The sequence below is a fragment of the Piliocolobus tephrosceles genome, chromosome 8, assembly GCF_002776525.5.
Source record: "Piliocolobus tephrosceles isolate RC106 chromosome 8, ASM277652v3, whole genome shotgun sequence".
Classification (NCBI taxonomy): domain Eukaryota; kingdom Metazoa; phylum Chordata; class Mammalia; order Primates; family Cercopithecidae; genus Piliocolobus; species Piliocolobus tephrosceles.
In genome coordinates, this window is record NC_045441.1 from 39,031,042 (window position 1) to 39,047,040 (window position 15,999).

General features: G+C 45.9%; 1 protein-coding gene across 2 annotated transcripts in view; it reads right to left on the reverse strand.

Annotated features, from left to right (window-relative positions):
- GRB10 (growth factor receptor bound protein 10) overlaps nt 1-15,999 on the reverse strand; it is a 196,864-nt gene that overhangs the window by 104,736 nt on the left and 76,129 nt on the right. For both annotated transcript variants that reach the window (XM_023232057.1, XM_023232056.1), the window contains one exon: nt 2,747-2,834. Coding sequence is in view for 1 of the 2 variants with exons in the window: in XM_023232056.1 (XP_023087824.1) it covers nt 2,747-2,834 (88 nt within the window). In the remaining variant the exon portion in view is untranslated. The remainder of the gene's footprint in view (nt 1-2,746; nt 2,835-15,999) is intronic.

Here is a 15,999-nt window from a genome sequence, read left to right on the forward strand (position 1 = left end):
ATTATTGTTGTTTTTCATATATATTCCCTTATATCTTTTTCTGCTAGGTTGGGAACTATAGATTATATGCACATTCTTTTAGTAATTACAGTCAATACTTTAGATGTACCTAATATTTTTAAATACACAATTGAGCACTCATCACATATTATTTTCCCATATGTGCCATGTTTCCCTAGTATCCACATTCCCTCTTCCTCAAGAAGTACTTTTAATCATTCTTCTAGGCCAGGCACTGCAACTCACACATGTAAACCAAGTACTTCCAGTGGTCGACATGGGAGGATAGCTTGAGGGGTTCGAGACAAGCCTGGGAAGCATAGCAATGACCCATCTCTACCAAAAATTTTAAAACTAGCTGGGAGTGGTGGCGCACACCTGTAGTCCCAGGTACTCAGGAGGCTGAGGCTGGAGGATCACTTGAGTCCAGGAGTTCAAGGCTGCAGTGAGCTATGAGCTACACTCCAGCCTGGGTGAGAGAGCAAAATCTGGTCTCTTAAAAAATAAAAATAAAATAATAATCATTCTTTTAGTGAAGATTGCCAGTGACACATTTTTTTCTCAATCTTTGCCTGAGAAAGCTTTATTTGGCCTTCCCTAGTCAGGAATATGTTGGCATAACATTCTAGATGGATGTTTATCTTTCCCCCTGCACTTGGGAGTACACTGCATTGTCTTCAGGCATTGCCCAGGGTGCCCAGGTCTCGCCTCATTTCCTCTTGTTGTGTTTCATAGTTTCTTGCCTTGTCCTACAGACATGATTCTTTCATGCATCTGTCTGAGCATTATAAACACATATTTCAAAGCCTTGGTCACACTTTTTTTGGTTGCATATGGGCTACATTGGTAATCTCTTGGTTTTGTTAGCTATATTGTATTTCTTAGGATGGGACGGCTTCATGTGCTTTTGGAATGTTGGTTTGCAGACTCGCTTTAGGTGGGTTGTTTTCTCTTTTCCTGCCTCCCCCTCCCCACTGAGTGGTCAAGTCGGGACAGACTGGAGCTGCTGCTTCATGGAAGACTGCGAAGGTCGCAGCCTGCGTCACTGCACTGGAAGGCTGCTTGGGTTAGCTCTGGCTGCAAGGTTGCATCCACTCTGCCTGGCTGCCTGGCCATGAGTCCACATGCACTACAATCCGTCCCAGGCAAGAGCCCTTTTCCAGCATCTTTGGAAAACAGGGGAGCCCCACCACAGCTCTCGGCTGGATATGGTGGGCCTGGCTCTGGCCCTGCTTCCCCAGTCACTGCCAGAGAAGGGAAAGCGCAGCCCTTTGTATTCCCTGGGACCCAGGCCAGCAGCACCCATGCTGCTTTGGGAGCCACAGCCCTGAGGGGACAGAGCTATTCAATGATCTGTGGACATGCTTGGGTCTGAGCAAGGCTGAGTTCTTTCTGCTTTCCCATTTTACATGCTATGTGTATGTAAAATGATGGAGAGGTGGCCAATGTCAACGGTGTGCTTAAAGGTATCAACCCTCTGAGTCGCTGAGCAGAGGTGGGGTTCAATATAGTGACGTGTTCATCCATTCCTTTAAGCCCTGTTTCAGGTGTGGGGATGCATCGAAGACTCAGCTTCAACTGCGTACTGTGTAACTCCACATCAGGGAAGAGAACCAGCTCTCTTCTACATGGAATGTGCTCCACGTTCTGTGCTGCAAATAAATGTCCCTTAATTGAACTACTTTGATATCTGTAGAATATTTGAGTGTACAATTTAAAAGACAAAGGATAAAAGGTAAACCTTAAAAAATTATTTCAGTGTAATTTTTTCTGGTTTCCTAATTAAAGTATTGACCTAAGTTTTTATATGAGCATTAACACTAAGGCTTAAATTATTTCCATTTAAGTGAGATCATTTGTGAGCATACAATGTAACGTTAAAATTTTCTTAAGCTTTGAAGTCAATACTAACAAATTGGTACCCTTTCCCCGCATCATGTCATTTCAAAGTTTTCTAAAAGAGGATCCTAAAATTATGCTTGCCACAGAAAACCTTGACAGCTTTTATGAATCTTCTAACAACTGAGAAAACATTGCTTTGACTTCATGGTCAGATCCCAGCTTTTATTTTTATAGTCAACCTTTCTCATTAAGTAATTGAAGAAAATCTAAATATTCACATCCCCACCAGCTCGAGGACCTGTGATTTACTGTACCTAAACTCTCCAATAAGCCAAACAATGTGCCACGTGCACGTTTCGTTTAATCTCATCCTCAGGCTCCTCATCCTACAGCAAAGCTTCCATTTATTAGATCTAATTTCCTAAGTAGTCTAATTTCCTAAAGGTAGTTCCCTTTCCTTCCCTTCCCACAATGACCTCATTGGAAATTAAATATTAATCGAAGAAACAAAAAGAATCAGAGAAAGGTAGAGAAAGACCAAGAGTACATACACCCAAAACCATCTTAATTGGAAATATAAAAATGCCAAAATCAAGAGGATTCACCTTGGAGTACCCTTCGATTGGCGACATTAAGTCACCTTTCGGCTGAAACCTAGATAACTCGTATGAAACTGATCTTGAAGTTTTGCTCACTGAAGTTTGCTAACTGAAAGGAAACACATGAAGATATCAGAACCAAGGATCTTTCTCTATTTTGGAATTCATTGTCCTTAATGAGAAAAGAAGAACCAATGTTAGAATCGTAATCTATTAGTGTGAAGAGCAACGCTTTAGAATATCAGGTCCTGGCACTGCTGCAAAGCTAGAACTGGGAGTGTTCCTGTGTTTTGCTCATTCCTCACCCTGGTGATTCGCGAGACGGTCAGACTGTGCGGGGAGTCCTGGTCCTGCCGGGTCTTGTTGACTGCGAGGTGTCTGCTCCACCTTGTCCTAAAAAAAAAGGACCACAGCAGAAAGGTCGTGAGTTCACAAGAAGCATCCCACACTTTTCAACACCCAGCTTTCCCAGCATTTCCTTTCTTCCTTTCCACTTACTTACTTTTTCCTTTTTCAATGACAGTTGTTGAAAATAGACTGCATAAGGGAAGCTAATCGTGAAAAGGTGCAAGCTGTTCGCCAAGGGAGTTAAAAGTTACTCCTGTGTTTGGGCTTAAATAGCGTTCCCTGAATAGCAATTCAAAGAGAATTATTGCCAACTGCTCCATTTAAGCAGTGAATACAAATAATTAACATTCCACGGAACACATGCATTTCTGTAAAAACTACAGGTAATCAAGTGCTGGGCATTCTGTCACCTGGGACAGAAACATCTAGAGAGTGTTTTATAAATGGTTCCCTCCACAAAATGTTAAGGAGCTCGGTGGCATCTTTTTAGACATTAGTGTGAGAACAACACTTTTAGGCAAAACGTAAAACAGCAATATTATGATCCTAAGCCCACAATTCTACAAACACACCTGCATGGGACCAGAAGCCAATGAAAGATACATTCAAATGTGGGGAAAGAAATATTATCGGTGACTAACTTGGGGTGGAGAGATGTCCGTTTTCTCTTATAGATTTATAAAATCTTTGAAATCTTTAGGATGCATATGTACTATTACTGTAATTAGAAAGGTCTGAACTGTGCCAAAAGTATAAGATGTGCAGCAAAACTACTATCAATATTAGTACATTGTCACAAGTATCATAGTTGACTTCAGCAAAATTCCCTCCTATTCATGCAAAAGAGACTTTCCAGATTGAAAACTGAAGCATGTGAAACATCCAGCATGCAAGGTGCTGGTGACAGCCAACATGCACACACAGCTCCCTCTGCCAAGCGGGGCTCCTGCCACAGAGGCAGCCACTGAGGCATGGGAAGGTGAGTTACCCTCACAACCCTCATCACCCAGTGGGTCCTGGCTGCTCTGGGTCTTGAGTTACAGAGTCCACACTCCTTCCCACCACTCTACAGCGCCCAAACTGCCCAAGAAACTCAAAAGGCACGTTGATTTCAACAAGGTGACCAAGCAGCAGGTCTTGGAAATGTGACTCTTAATTTCTGCCTGAATGTTTCCCAGCAAGCGGCTTCTCTGCCCAGAGCCCTCCTTGCTCACGCATGAAATGGGATGGATGCTCACTTCTCTGCTGCGTGCACACTGACCTGGGAGCAAACAGGTTTAGGTCTGGTCAACGCTGTGCTTCACGGACCACTCACAATGGGGGGAGGCAGAGGGCAGCCCAGGGGACAGACTCCAGCAGGGTCAGCTCACCCACATCTACCATTTAGAAGGAGGATGCTTGTTCCCTGGGAGGCAAAGTCGCGTTCACGCCTTCCTCCAGAATATCTGGAGAAAACAAAATAAAACGAACAAAGCCCTAAGGGAGACATTTTCACCAGCTTCTCTCTTTTTCCCCTTTCAAAAGAAACAGTTTTCTTTTCATTTTTTAATCACAGATGTAAAACTTACTGAGTATAAAAATTTGTATTTTTGTATGCTAAAAAATGAACAAAAAATTAAAACGGAACCTCTCTTTTTATCAGAATAACAAAATCAAAAATTACCATGTGTATCTATGCAATGTTTGGAATATTTGTAGAGAACATGTATACTCTATGGGTCACATGGGGATTACGAATGATCCTGATAAACACTGAATCATAATTATCTTCCACATATTGTGTTTTAATATCATTTTTGAAATTTTTCAGGCCAAAAATCATCATCTTCATCGGCACTGTAGTGTACCCCACCAAGTAGATGTGTAGTGTAATTCATTTCACCAATAGCCCACTGATGAACATACAGGTTGCTGGAAATGTAAGCTTTTGACTAAGAAAGAGGGGACGGGCTGTTTGGAGCACACAGTGTCTGGGAGGAAATGGCAAGGTCCACAAGAACCCCCACAAGAGGCACTGAGGAGGGAGCTGGGCTCCCCTGGCTATCCGAGAGAGTGGTACCTCCCAGCTCAGCCCCTCAAGTTCAGCCATCTCCCATCTAGTTTCTGGAATTCCATGGCCAACATTTCCCACCCAGTCTGCTCTTTAGCATCTGAGAGAAATATTTTTCCTCTTTTCTGAATTTTACAACAATCCACGCAAAGAAAATTTTTATGTAAATATCTAACCTAGAGTAGATATAAAATTAGCCTAAATCCTACAACAGTGGGATAACAGCATTCCCGTGGTCTTTGCACTTTTGTTGTACATAACTAGACACGGTTGAAATCAGATTGTGTAAATAATTATGTGCTTTCCTGTCCCTGTCTTCAACTATTTTAAAATTTTGGTAAATATCATTTTTTTTCATATTCTAAACTACTCTAGTAGACACTCTGCAGTTGTTTTCAACTTTCAGACAGCATAAATAATGATCAAATAAACACCTTCGAGCACAAAACTTTGTCCACATTTCTGATTATTTGCTTAGGATCCCTAGAAGTAGAAGGACCAGGCCAGAGGCCACGTGCACTTTTTTAAGATTCTAGATACACACAGTCAAACTCTTCTTCACACACTCACCCTTCCACCCGGAGGGAAGGCAACCGCCTGTTTCATAACACCCAAGCCAGCCAGTGACTGTTTATTTTTCTGGAATTTTTTTCTGGCTAATTCCAGAGGTAAGCAGCGGCCCCACCCTGTGGTTTTAATATGCAGGTCTATAATGCTGAGGTTGAATATTTTTCATAAGCGAATTAGACCTTTGTATTTCTTCTTTTGGGCTATCCTTTAGCAGGTCAGCTAGACTAGATCCTGAGGGCACAAGGGGTTCCCAGTAAAAAATGTCCACGAATGAATCACAAACCCGACACTCATCAGCTAAGGGCTTGGGGTCAGTTACCTGGATTCTCTGAGTCAGTCCGCTCATCTGTTTATGATGGAAAACATCAAGCCAGGCTGAGCCCTGGGTGAGCACCCATCCCTGCTGGCCCGCAGGCCTCCCAGCCCACTGTCACTGTACACAGACTTGCTTCCACTTCTCCCATGACGAGCTTTTTACACAGTAGGCAAGTAAGTTCATTCACATTTGTAGCAAATGTTTTTCCCACTTTGCTTGTCTTTAAATTTAATTATTTAAATTTAATTTAAAAATTTAATTTGTACTTTTGATTCTTAAAAGTATTCAATGTAGTCAAGTTTACTGACTTTATCTTTTTGGCTCATCATTTAACCTTGAAAATCATTTTCAGCCTCTATCAAGAAAACTGAAAAACCTGCATTTGTGTTTTACTCTGATTTCTCTTCTGACTTGATGTATTATTCTTTCCTCTTCCTGACATTTATTTTGGGGGATAGTAAAAGGGGAGAAAATACAATGACTCCTTCCCCTCAAAAGTGGCTGACCAGTTCTACCAGGCCCCCTTAGCACCCAAGCCTTCCTTTTGTCTGATTAGGGAGGTCACCCTGCTCACATGTTATAACCTTACATACATCCAAGTGTTTCTCAGTCACCTCCTCGCCAGTTCCACAGAGCTGCCCGCTCCCGGGCCGGCAATCCCACATTTTCCACTCTCACAGCCTGCCAACGTGTTTTCTCATCAGCAGAACATTTCCTCTCTTGCTCCTTTTATATGAATTCCTTAGTCATTTTCTTCCATGCAAACATCAAAATACTTTCAAAGTTTGCTTAAATTATTAAAACATCTCATCTGAAATATTTACTGCTATGTATGTGAATAATTACTACGCACTGCTAATACGAACGTTGCTATTGGGTTGATCCCACAAAGACTGACAGACTATATCCAGAAGATATGCTACCCCACCTATTTCAAAGGGTGGGTGGGACTAGCCTCCAGATCACCCAGGGCCTGCACAGCCCTGCTCCAGGCCTGTCCTGCAAGGAGCAAGGCCCTGCAGGTTAACAAGCCCGTTGGGTATTTCCTGTGCACTGTGAGGTGCGAGGCCCATTCCTCCGTCAGATGACTGCTCTGCCCGAGATCTCCTCTTTTAAGTGCCAACTGAGACATCTACTTAGAAGACAAGTAACTTGCAAACCTAATTTAAGGCAACCTTGTCTAAATAGTGTCACCAGATTTAGCAAATACAAATACAGGATGTCCAATTAAATTTGAATTTCAGATTAATAATTAATACTTTTTTGGTATAAGTATGTCACAATATTTCATGAGACCTACCCTTAAAATGTATTTGTAGCTTATCTGTAATTTAACTGGGGATACTATATTTTATCTTGCAACTCTATGCTTCAAGCACTGTTAAAAATCTGACAGGCCTGAATGACAAATTATGGCAGTAAAAGCAAAATTTCAACAAGTGGCTCATTTGTTTATGAAATTCCAAGGTCAAAAAAGAAATGTACCTTCTTTAATTCAACAGATAGACACCTCAGACATGAAGTCTATTCTCTTGAGAAGCCAAGAAAGATTTCATAGTATGACAAATGACGGTGATTGTAAAATAAAGCCAAAACACAAAAGGCAGCAGGTAAAAAGTTAGCCACCGTGGCACTAAAAAGATCATCCTGGCAGAGCTGGAAGGTCAGGGGCAAATGTCTACCCACCATTCAGAGGCAAACAGTGGCACTCTGCCAGGTGCAAGGCAATGAACACAGGGACAAGAATAAAAGGTTTATCATTGTGTTAGCTTGGTTTCCTCTCCAGGTTAGCTTTTGTTTGTCTGTGTGTCTGTTTCCCAGCCTAGCCCACTGGGGGAAGGACTGGGAAGGGAATGGGGGAGGCCCTGTGAGTTCGCTTTTTTAAATTATTTTGAGACAGAGTCTCGCTCTGTCACCAGACTGGAGTGCAGCGGCGTGATCTCGGCTCACCGCAATCTCCGCCTCCCAGGTTCAAGCGATTCCCCTGTCTCAGCCTCCCGAGTAGCTGGGACTACAGGTGCGCACCACCACGCCCAGCTAATTTTATGTATTTTAGTCGAGATGGGGTTTCACCATGTTGGCCAGGATGGTCTCAATCTCCTGACTTTGTGATCCACCCGCCTTGGCCTCCCGAAGTGCCGGGATTACAGGCGTGAGCCACGGCGCCCGGCTGTGAGTCTGCTTTTTACTCAGAGCCCTTAATCACTATGCTCTCTACCTCTAGGGGAAGGTGGAAGGATGGGAGAGGGCAGCCAAGCTCCTTAATTAAAGTCCCACAGGTCACTTCACTAATGCTGAACTTTCCCAAATCCACATGCTTTAGAAAAACTTCCCAAAGTCAGAATAAGCCCGTAGAGCAGATTAGGGCAGAAACACCACCTTCATAAAGATGAAAACGAGAAGCCCTCCCTCTCCTGGGGTGACCTAGTCCCAGGCCCTTTGCTGAGCCATCTCCTGTAACAGAGCCCTCCAGTGGGTGAGGAGAATGGTTTCTGTCTGCTCCTCTGTCCTGTGCCGGGCATGAGTCTGCCTCAGCTGCATCGACCAATAGCTGGTCTGCTGGCCCCCAGTGGTGGGTGGCCGATGGAGCCAGGCCAGGCAGGAACACAGCCCGGGAGGCCAGCTGGGCTGTTCCTTCCGTAAGCCACGCTCTAGGGGTTGCACAAATGCCCCCTGGCCTCACTCCCTCAGGCTCCTTGCTGACCCCAGGCTGGGAACCACAACTCAGCTGCTTTCTCCAGATCCCTCCATTAAACTCTTTTTTTTTCCCTTTTGCTCCCCACCCCCAACCCGCGCCCTCCAGAGGGTGCCCACTGCAGACTGCCAACACCCTGGCTAACAGAGGCAGGTGGCTTTACTTCCCTCACTCTGCAGATGAAGGGCCAGAGGTTTCAAAGAGTACACATAAAAAGTGACTCGTAATCCAGTCTGTCACTGATGGACATTTAGGTTGATTCATATAGCAAAAAAAAAAAAAAAGTGACTCGTGGGAGGAAGAAAATGGTGAGCTTGCTGTGAACTCTGTGGGCATGCCTATTAGGGTACCAGGTGGCCTGGTGTGGCTGGTCCTCACCTGGGAGAACACGGTAGAAATGCAGGCTCCCAGGCCCCAGCCAGACCTCAGTCAGGCCCGCAGAAGGGGAGCCGGGTGTCTATGTGTGAACTGCCCTTCCTAATGTAACGTGGCACATACCTCCATGGCACTCTAGGAGCCACCAACCCATCTGGTTTTCCTTGACTCCAAAGCGACTGCTGTGTGCCTCTCACAGCACTCAGCCCTGGATGCTCACTATGTAGAATGTTCTCTACCCCACCCACCATGCACACCCCATCAACCCATCCTCAAGGCTCGTCCTTTGGGCACTTTCTCTGACAACCCCAACGAAAAGTCTGCCTCCTCGTACCTTACCCTGAAGCCCTGCTTTAATTCCAAGCAGGAAGTAACAAGGGCCAACAGATTGGTGCCTACCCTCTCCCTAGAAACGGGCATCCTTGACTCATCCTCACAACCCCGGCACACAGCCCAGCCTCGCCCCAAGATCTGGGGCAGGGATGCCTCTGCCTCTCTGTGAGGATGGAGGGACAAGAATGTTCCACCACCCACCTCTCAAAGCCCAGGCTTCAGCAAAAAGCATCACGAGGTAGCCTGGGCACAAAACAGAGGAGAAGCAGCCCCTTCCACCAGTTACTGGCATTCCGTTTCAACTAGAGCATCAAATGCACTCTTGCCTCTGCTGGGTGCCAACTAAACACTACAAGATGCACAAGAGGAACCGGCCCCAGAGAACCAGGGGATGTTGTTCATCGGACGATTCAGGTAGTTTTCTTATCTAAAAAGCAGGAGCAACACACAGCTGGAGGGGCAGCGGGAAAACTGGATGAGAGGCGTGCCATCATCAGTGCAGTGGGCACTGCAGGTGACAAATGGAAGGACTGCACAGCAGGCGGGACACTGGCTCAGATCCCAGGCTCCACATGCTGGTTAGTCCTGGAACTCAGGGCAACTGCCTCACCTTTGGGGTATCTCCACACATTCCTGAGGCAGAATGGCCACTTCATAGGTCACTTCTGAGGTTCAAATTAAAATAACAAATAAAGGACTTGCCCAGCAACTAAAGGTACTGAGTGTTCGGTAGACAGCGGGCACTGACCTTACTACCGAACACAGGACTGGCAGCCTGCGAAGGAGGTCTCGCTCTCCCTCTCTCTACAGTGGGTATCACATGGCTGTGTCCTCAGCTTGCCCTGTGCACAATATTTTCAGAACCCGGAGAACGGCACAGAAGGCACACTTAATAACTCCACTAAGGTAAACAAAGACCAACGCCACAGAGAACAGAATGACAGGGACTCGAAATGTCTTCCACCTGGGAGAATGCCCGATCAAAACCTACAGGTTTAACAGGGATCAACTTTAAACACTACAGGTATGCAAAAACAACCAACCAAATTAAAAAAAAAAAAAAAAAAGTAACGGATGATAACAGTGGATGAGAACTGCTCCTGAGGGTGCAATTAAAAGGGGATCTCCCAGCGCCCCCCCGCAACCCTCTCCTGCAGCTATCCTCAGATTTTTGGTGCAAAGGCAAAGGAGAAGACACAATCCTACATGACCAACCGTCCGGGTCTCAGAGCTCCCTGGGGCCTTCCTGCAGGCAGTTTCCCAAACCCCTCCTGCTCAGCCAGGGACATCAGCTGAGACAGGTGAGGCACATTGCTGGAGTCCACCCAAGGGTGTTGAGTCTGCAGATGAACATGTGAAATGCAACAGGGATGGGGTTTGTCATTTCACACAGGATGCACTTAAAGAAGGAAAATGTTTCAAACCACAAGCCCATTAAGCTATCACAGCCCGAGTGAAGACTGACTACCTGTGTTACCTGCATTTTGAAAATGGAGGCATCACCCAGCTCATTAGCTCCCTTCCAACACCTGCTACCCTCTCTACCAACTGCACATATGTCTGTTCTAGAACTTTGAATACACACAAGCCGTCAGATACAGTGTAGTTACAGATTTCACAACTACCCTCCTTCAGCCATATAATCACACTTTTATTAAATATTAATGTAAAAATGGCAGGGTTTCTACTAATATTACAGTTCCTGGGTACCAGGTACAGTGCTAGACAGTTTACACACATTCCCACTTAAATCCTGTCTCTGATGGGTACTGTTGTTACCTTATCCCTACAGATGAGGACAAAGGAGGACAGCAGCTTGCCCAGTAAATCACATCTCATAACCGTGGGTGTGAGACCCATTGGGGTTGAATCAGAGAACATGTCCTTAACAACTGAGCCATGGGTAACTACATAATCTGTCACTCAGAGAATTCCTAATACATGCAGAAACTCTACAAGGCTGAAAAAGGCTGAAAAAAAAAATTCCTAAAACATTAGTGAACTTGGTAAAAGCTGCAGTATCAGCACTCCAACTCTGCCAGTTGCAAGGTGTGCAAAACTAGTCCCTCAAATGGAAATAACCCTCATAACAAATGAGCCGGAGCCATTTTTCTCACCCAAAATGGCACTGCCTGTTTTGATATTACACTTCATGTCTATGCAAGAGGAAAGGGAGCAAGAGGTTTTTAAGCAGAGATTTCAGTCAAACTGATCCTTAAACCAAAACAAGAGCTGCTTCCAAAAGCCTGAGATGGGGAAAAAGAAAACTCAGCAAGCCAGGTGTCTTGTATCAAGGAACAAGGGGGATGCTCTTTACTTACAATTGTATTCATATAGGCTGTTGAGCCCGACTTGAAAATATCTGGATAAGCCCTGGTCAGAGTACAAAAAAACTTTTCTCCCACATGGTAAGAATGCCTGGCCTGGCAGTGAAAACGCCACCACATAAAAAATGATCACATTTTCACTAAAATCATACAGCCTAAGAAGACACAGATCAGTGGCTTGTACTCCATATTCAGGCACTTATTTCCACAGAACTACCTCCAAGGGCAGCAATTCTTGAATTAAAAGCAAAAGTAGTGCATGAGCTGCCTCACTTTAACCACCCACTCTGCAGTGTTCAGCACAGAAACATCAATTCTGGTTATTCACAAGGGGAGGAGTCTATCAGTCATTTACATTTTAAAACAGCTCTATTGAGATATAAATTACATAACATAAATTTCATCTGTTGGAAGCATACAAACCAATGAATGTTAGTATAATTAGGGATCTGTACAACCATCGCCACAATCTAATTTTAGAACATTTCCATCACCCTACAAAGAAACCTCCTGCCCAGAGCCTGTCAATCTTGACAAATGGTTTTCCCAAAATAAAATGCCTTTGCCAAGTCAGTTTTGTTCCTGTTTTTGGATCCGGTATTCCCACATCAATGAGGCATTTTGGCCGAAAGGGGGACAGCACTAGCTCTAGAATTTCTACAGAAGCGTAGCTACATGACCTTGGGGAAGACATTAAACCACCCTGTGTGATTATAACCTCCAAGGACTATTGAAGATTTAGTGTGATCACGCATGGAAAGCATGGCTCAGTAAATCTCAGCTGCTATTTTTACTACTGCCACTACTGGCCCTGCTGCCACTGCTTCCTCCTCCTCCACCGTCACTACCTCCCCTCCAAACATTTGCACCAGCACTCCACCCCTTCCCACCACCTCCTTCCATCTCCATCACCTCTACTGCCACATCATCTCCTCCTCTACCTTCTCCACCTCCTGCACCACCACCTCCATCTCCTCTACCACCCATACCATCATTTCACTACCAACTCCATCATCACCGCCAGCACTTCAACCATCTCCTCTACCATCTCCACCATCTCCTCTACCATCTCCACCATCACTTCCACCTCCTCCACCATCACCTCCACCTCCTCTGCTACCTCTATCACCTCCACCTCCTCCATCCTCACCTCCACCTCCTCCACCATCACTTCCACCATCACCTCCACCTCCTCTACTATCACATCACCTCTACCTCCTCCATCCTCACCTCCACCTCCTCCACCATCACTTCCACCTCCTCCACCATCACCTCCACCTCCTCTGCTACCTCTATCACTTCTACCTCCTCCATCCTCACCTCCACCTCCTCCACCACCTATCACTTCCACCATCTCCACCATCACCTCCACCTCCTCTACTATCACATCATCTCCACCTCCTCCATCCTCACCTCTACCTCCTCCACCATCTCTATCCTCACCTCCACCATCACTTCCACCATCTCCAACATCACCTCCACCTCCACCTCCTCTACCATCTCCACCTTCACCTCCAGCTCCTCCTCCTCCTCCACTACCTACCCCTTCACCACCACTTCTACCCATTCCATCACCTCTACTCCTTCCCACCACCCTTCACCTCTTACACCTCGAACACCTCCATTGCTATCATCACATCCACCTCCACGCTCTTCATTATCTGTATTTCCTCCTCCCCCTCCACCACCACCTCTACCATCATCTCTACCTCTTCCTCCCCTACCTTTACCCCTCCCCACCACTTCCTCCATCCCCAACTTTAACAAAAAGGCAACTATTCAGACACCAAAATATTCACATGTATTAACATAATATTAATTTGTTAGAATAGTCAACATGTAGCAGTACCTTAATTGACCACAAATTCTACAGTAACTTAACAGTCTGAGAAATTAGAAGATCAGAATCTCTAAACCACCCACTTAATAATGCTGACAACACAATCTCTAAAGTACTACAAGAGGATCAGTGACAATGTAAGTTACAGTCAAATTGTATTTACATACTTTAAATATAACTTGAGGCTGGGCGTGGTGGCTCACGCCTGTAATCCCAGCACTTTGGGAGGCCAAGCTGGGCGGATCACGAGGTCAGGAAATCGAGACCATCCTGGCTAACACAGTGAAACCCCATCTCTACTAAAAATACAAAAAATTAGCTGGGCATGGGGGTGGATGCCTGTAGTCCCAGCTACTCAGGAGGCTGAGGCAGGAGAATGGCGTAAACCTGGGAGGCGGAGTTTGCAGTGAGCCGAGATGGCACCACTGCATTCCAGCCTGGGGGACAGAGAGAGATTCCATCTCAAAAAAATAAATAAGTAAACAAATAAATACAACTTGAAAACAAACAACAAACTTCCACATGGAATAAAACATGTTTCATTCCTAGCCCCAGGGTATTCTAGCCAACCACGATTCAAAGCTCTGGAAAAGTGGGAGAGATTCCAGGCTTCCCTCCCTGAATATTTCCTAGTCCTGTCACGTTCCCCTTGTGGATCACAGAGAATCAATGCATACGCTAAGCTTTAGGAGGCCTCAAAGGACCAGGTCAAAATGTCACCAACATGCCAAATCCCTTCAGGAGGCAAAGAGAACCCACAGCTACCCAGCTCTATCATGTGCACACCCATCCACACGTGCACACCCAGACCCCAGATAAAAAGGACCGAGTAAAACAAGGCCTAATGATCAAAAGGCAGTGTGGCACGCTAAGGAGAGCAGAGCTTTTTGGTGCACTCGCTGTGGGGACAACCCCTTACCATCTCCGACCTTCAATTTCCTTCTCTAAAACAGGGAGTGCATGGCCGGGCGCGGTGGCTCACGCCTGTAATCCCAGCACTTTGGGAGGCGGAGGCGGACGGATCACGAGGTCAGGAGATCAAGACCATCCTGGCTAACATGGTAAAACCCAGTCTCTACTAAAAAAAAATACAAAAAACTAGCCAGGTGAGGTGGCAGGCGCCTGTAGTCCCAGCTACTCAGGGGGCTGAGGCAGGAGAGTCTCTTGAACCAGGGAGGCAGAGGTTGCAGTAAGCCGAGATCCGGCCACTGCACTCCAGCCTGGGCGACAGAGCAAGACTCCGTCTCAAAAAAAAAAAAAACAAAACAAAAAACAAAAAACAGGGAGCGCAATCCTGGGCCCTCCTTAGCTCCCAGGTGGGGTGCACAAAGCCATTGCAATTGCGCTAATCCCAACTTCTTCCACTTCAAGCTTCTCGTTTTCTCTCTGGGTCCCACAACCCCCGCAACCTCTACACTAAAACCAGAGAAGCAAACCATGTGCAGCTGTGAGAGTGAGCAACAGAGCCAGGGTTGCCCTCATAGCAGATCAGGGCTGTAGGAAGCACATGACACACCCACACTCTCCCCCATGAGCAGAAGGAAGAAAGAAATCTCTTCCTTGAACTTTCTCAACAATAATCTCAGAATTTGGAAATAACTCTCATTGTCCTGGCTGACCAGGAAAAGGCCCCAGGGTTTGATATGATGTAATCCTTGGTGGTGGCTTTTCCTCATTTCTAAGTCCCTCCCACAGGCAGAGGGCAGGGGGCCAAGGGTAAATGGCAGCCGATGCCAAGAATTTGGAGGCGAATGAGGTAAGCTAGGTCTGGCCTGGAGCTCCAGCCTGGGGCTCCCAGGTGTGGCAGCCCTTTGAAAGGCAGGTGTGATCTGGAGCAGGGAAGGGCATGGAGCAGCTTCCAGGTGCAAGCAGAAGGGCTGGGCTGGCAGGGCAAGAGGACGGCGATTCAAGGTGATGCTCCCCAGAGGTTTTGGATAAAGCTCGTTTTATTCATAAAAATGAATAAACAGCACAGATCTCAGGGCTCAGGAAACTCAATCCCTCTGCCAAAGAGTGACTTTTCCCAGTAAGACCAAACTCGGGCAGCCATTACAGCAGGAAGAATTGGTGGATCCCAACCTTGCTGTGGGCCACGAGAAACAGTTCACCTCGCCCTTCAGGTATGAAAAATCTTATTGTGGGATGAGCCAAATGTTTATAAACTGCCAGTGTGACAAACTATGATTCTGAGCAAATAACTTCACTCTGGGCCTATTTCCTCACCAATAAAATCAGGTTTTTGGACCATACGACGTCTAAACTTCTTTGGAGTTCTAAGGCTGAGTCTGCACACGCCACAAAAATGTTCCAAAGCAAATCTATTCCTAGAACCATGATTAAAATAATATCATGGGTGACTTCTGAGCTTCTAGCCAATATGGAATATAAAGGATTAGATGTACCCTCTCCCCGTAAATAATTAAAACTGAAACAGTTTTCATACATTTGACAATAGGCAGCATGGGACAGTAATTCCTGAGACATGATCCACGTGACGCAGCTCTACCAGTGCCCACTCACTGGTTGGGGAGAGCTTCCCAGCTGCAGCGCAGGGAGCGGGATCTCCCTTCCAGGCAGAGCCTGGGGTTGTCCTAAGGAGACAGAGCTCAGCACTCAGGAAAGTCAAGGCAGAGAGGATAGCGCTCAAGAGAGGGGGCTCCCCACACACCTCCAGCTGAGGATTAATGATGCATGCGTGTAAGGA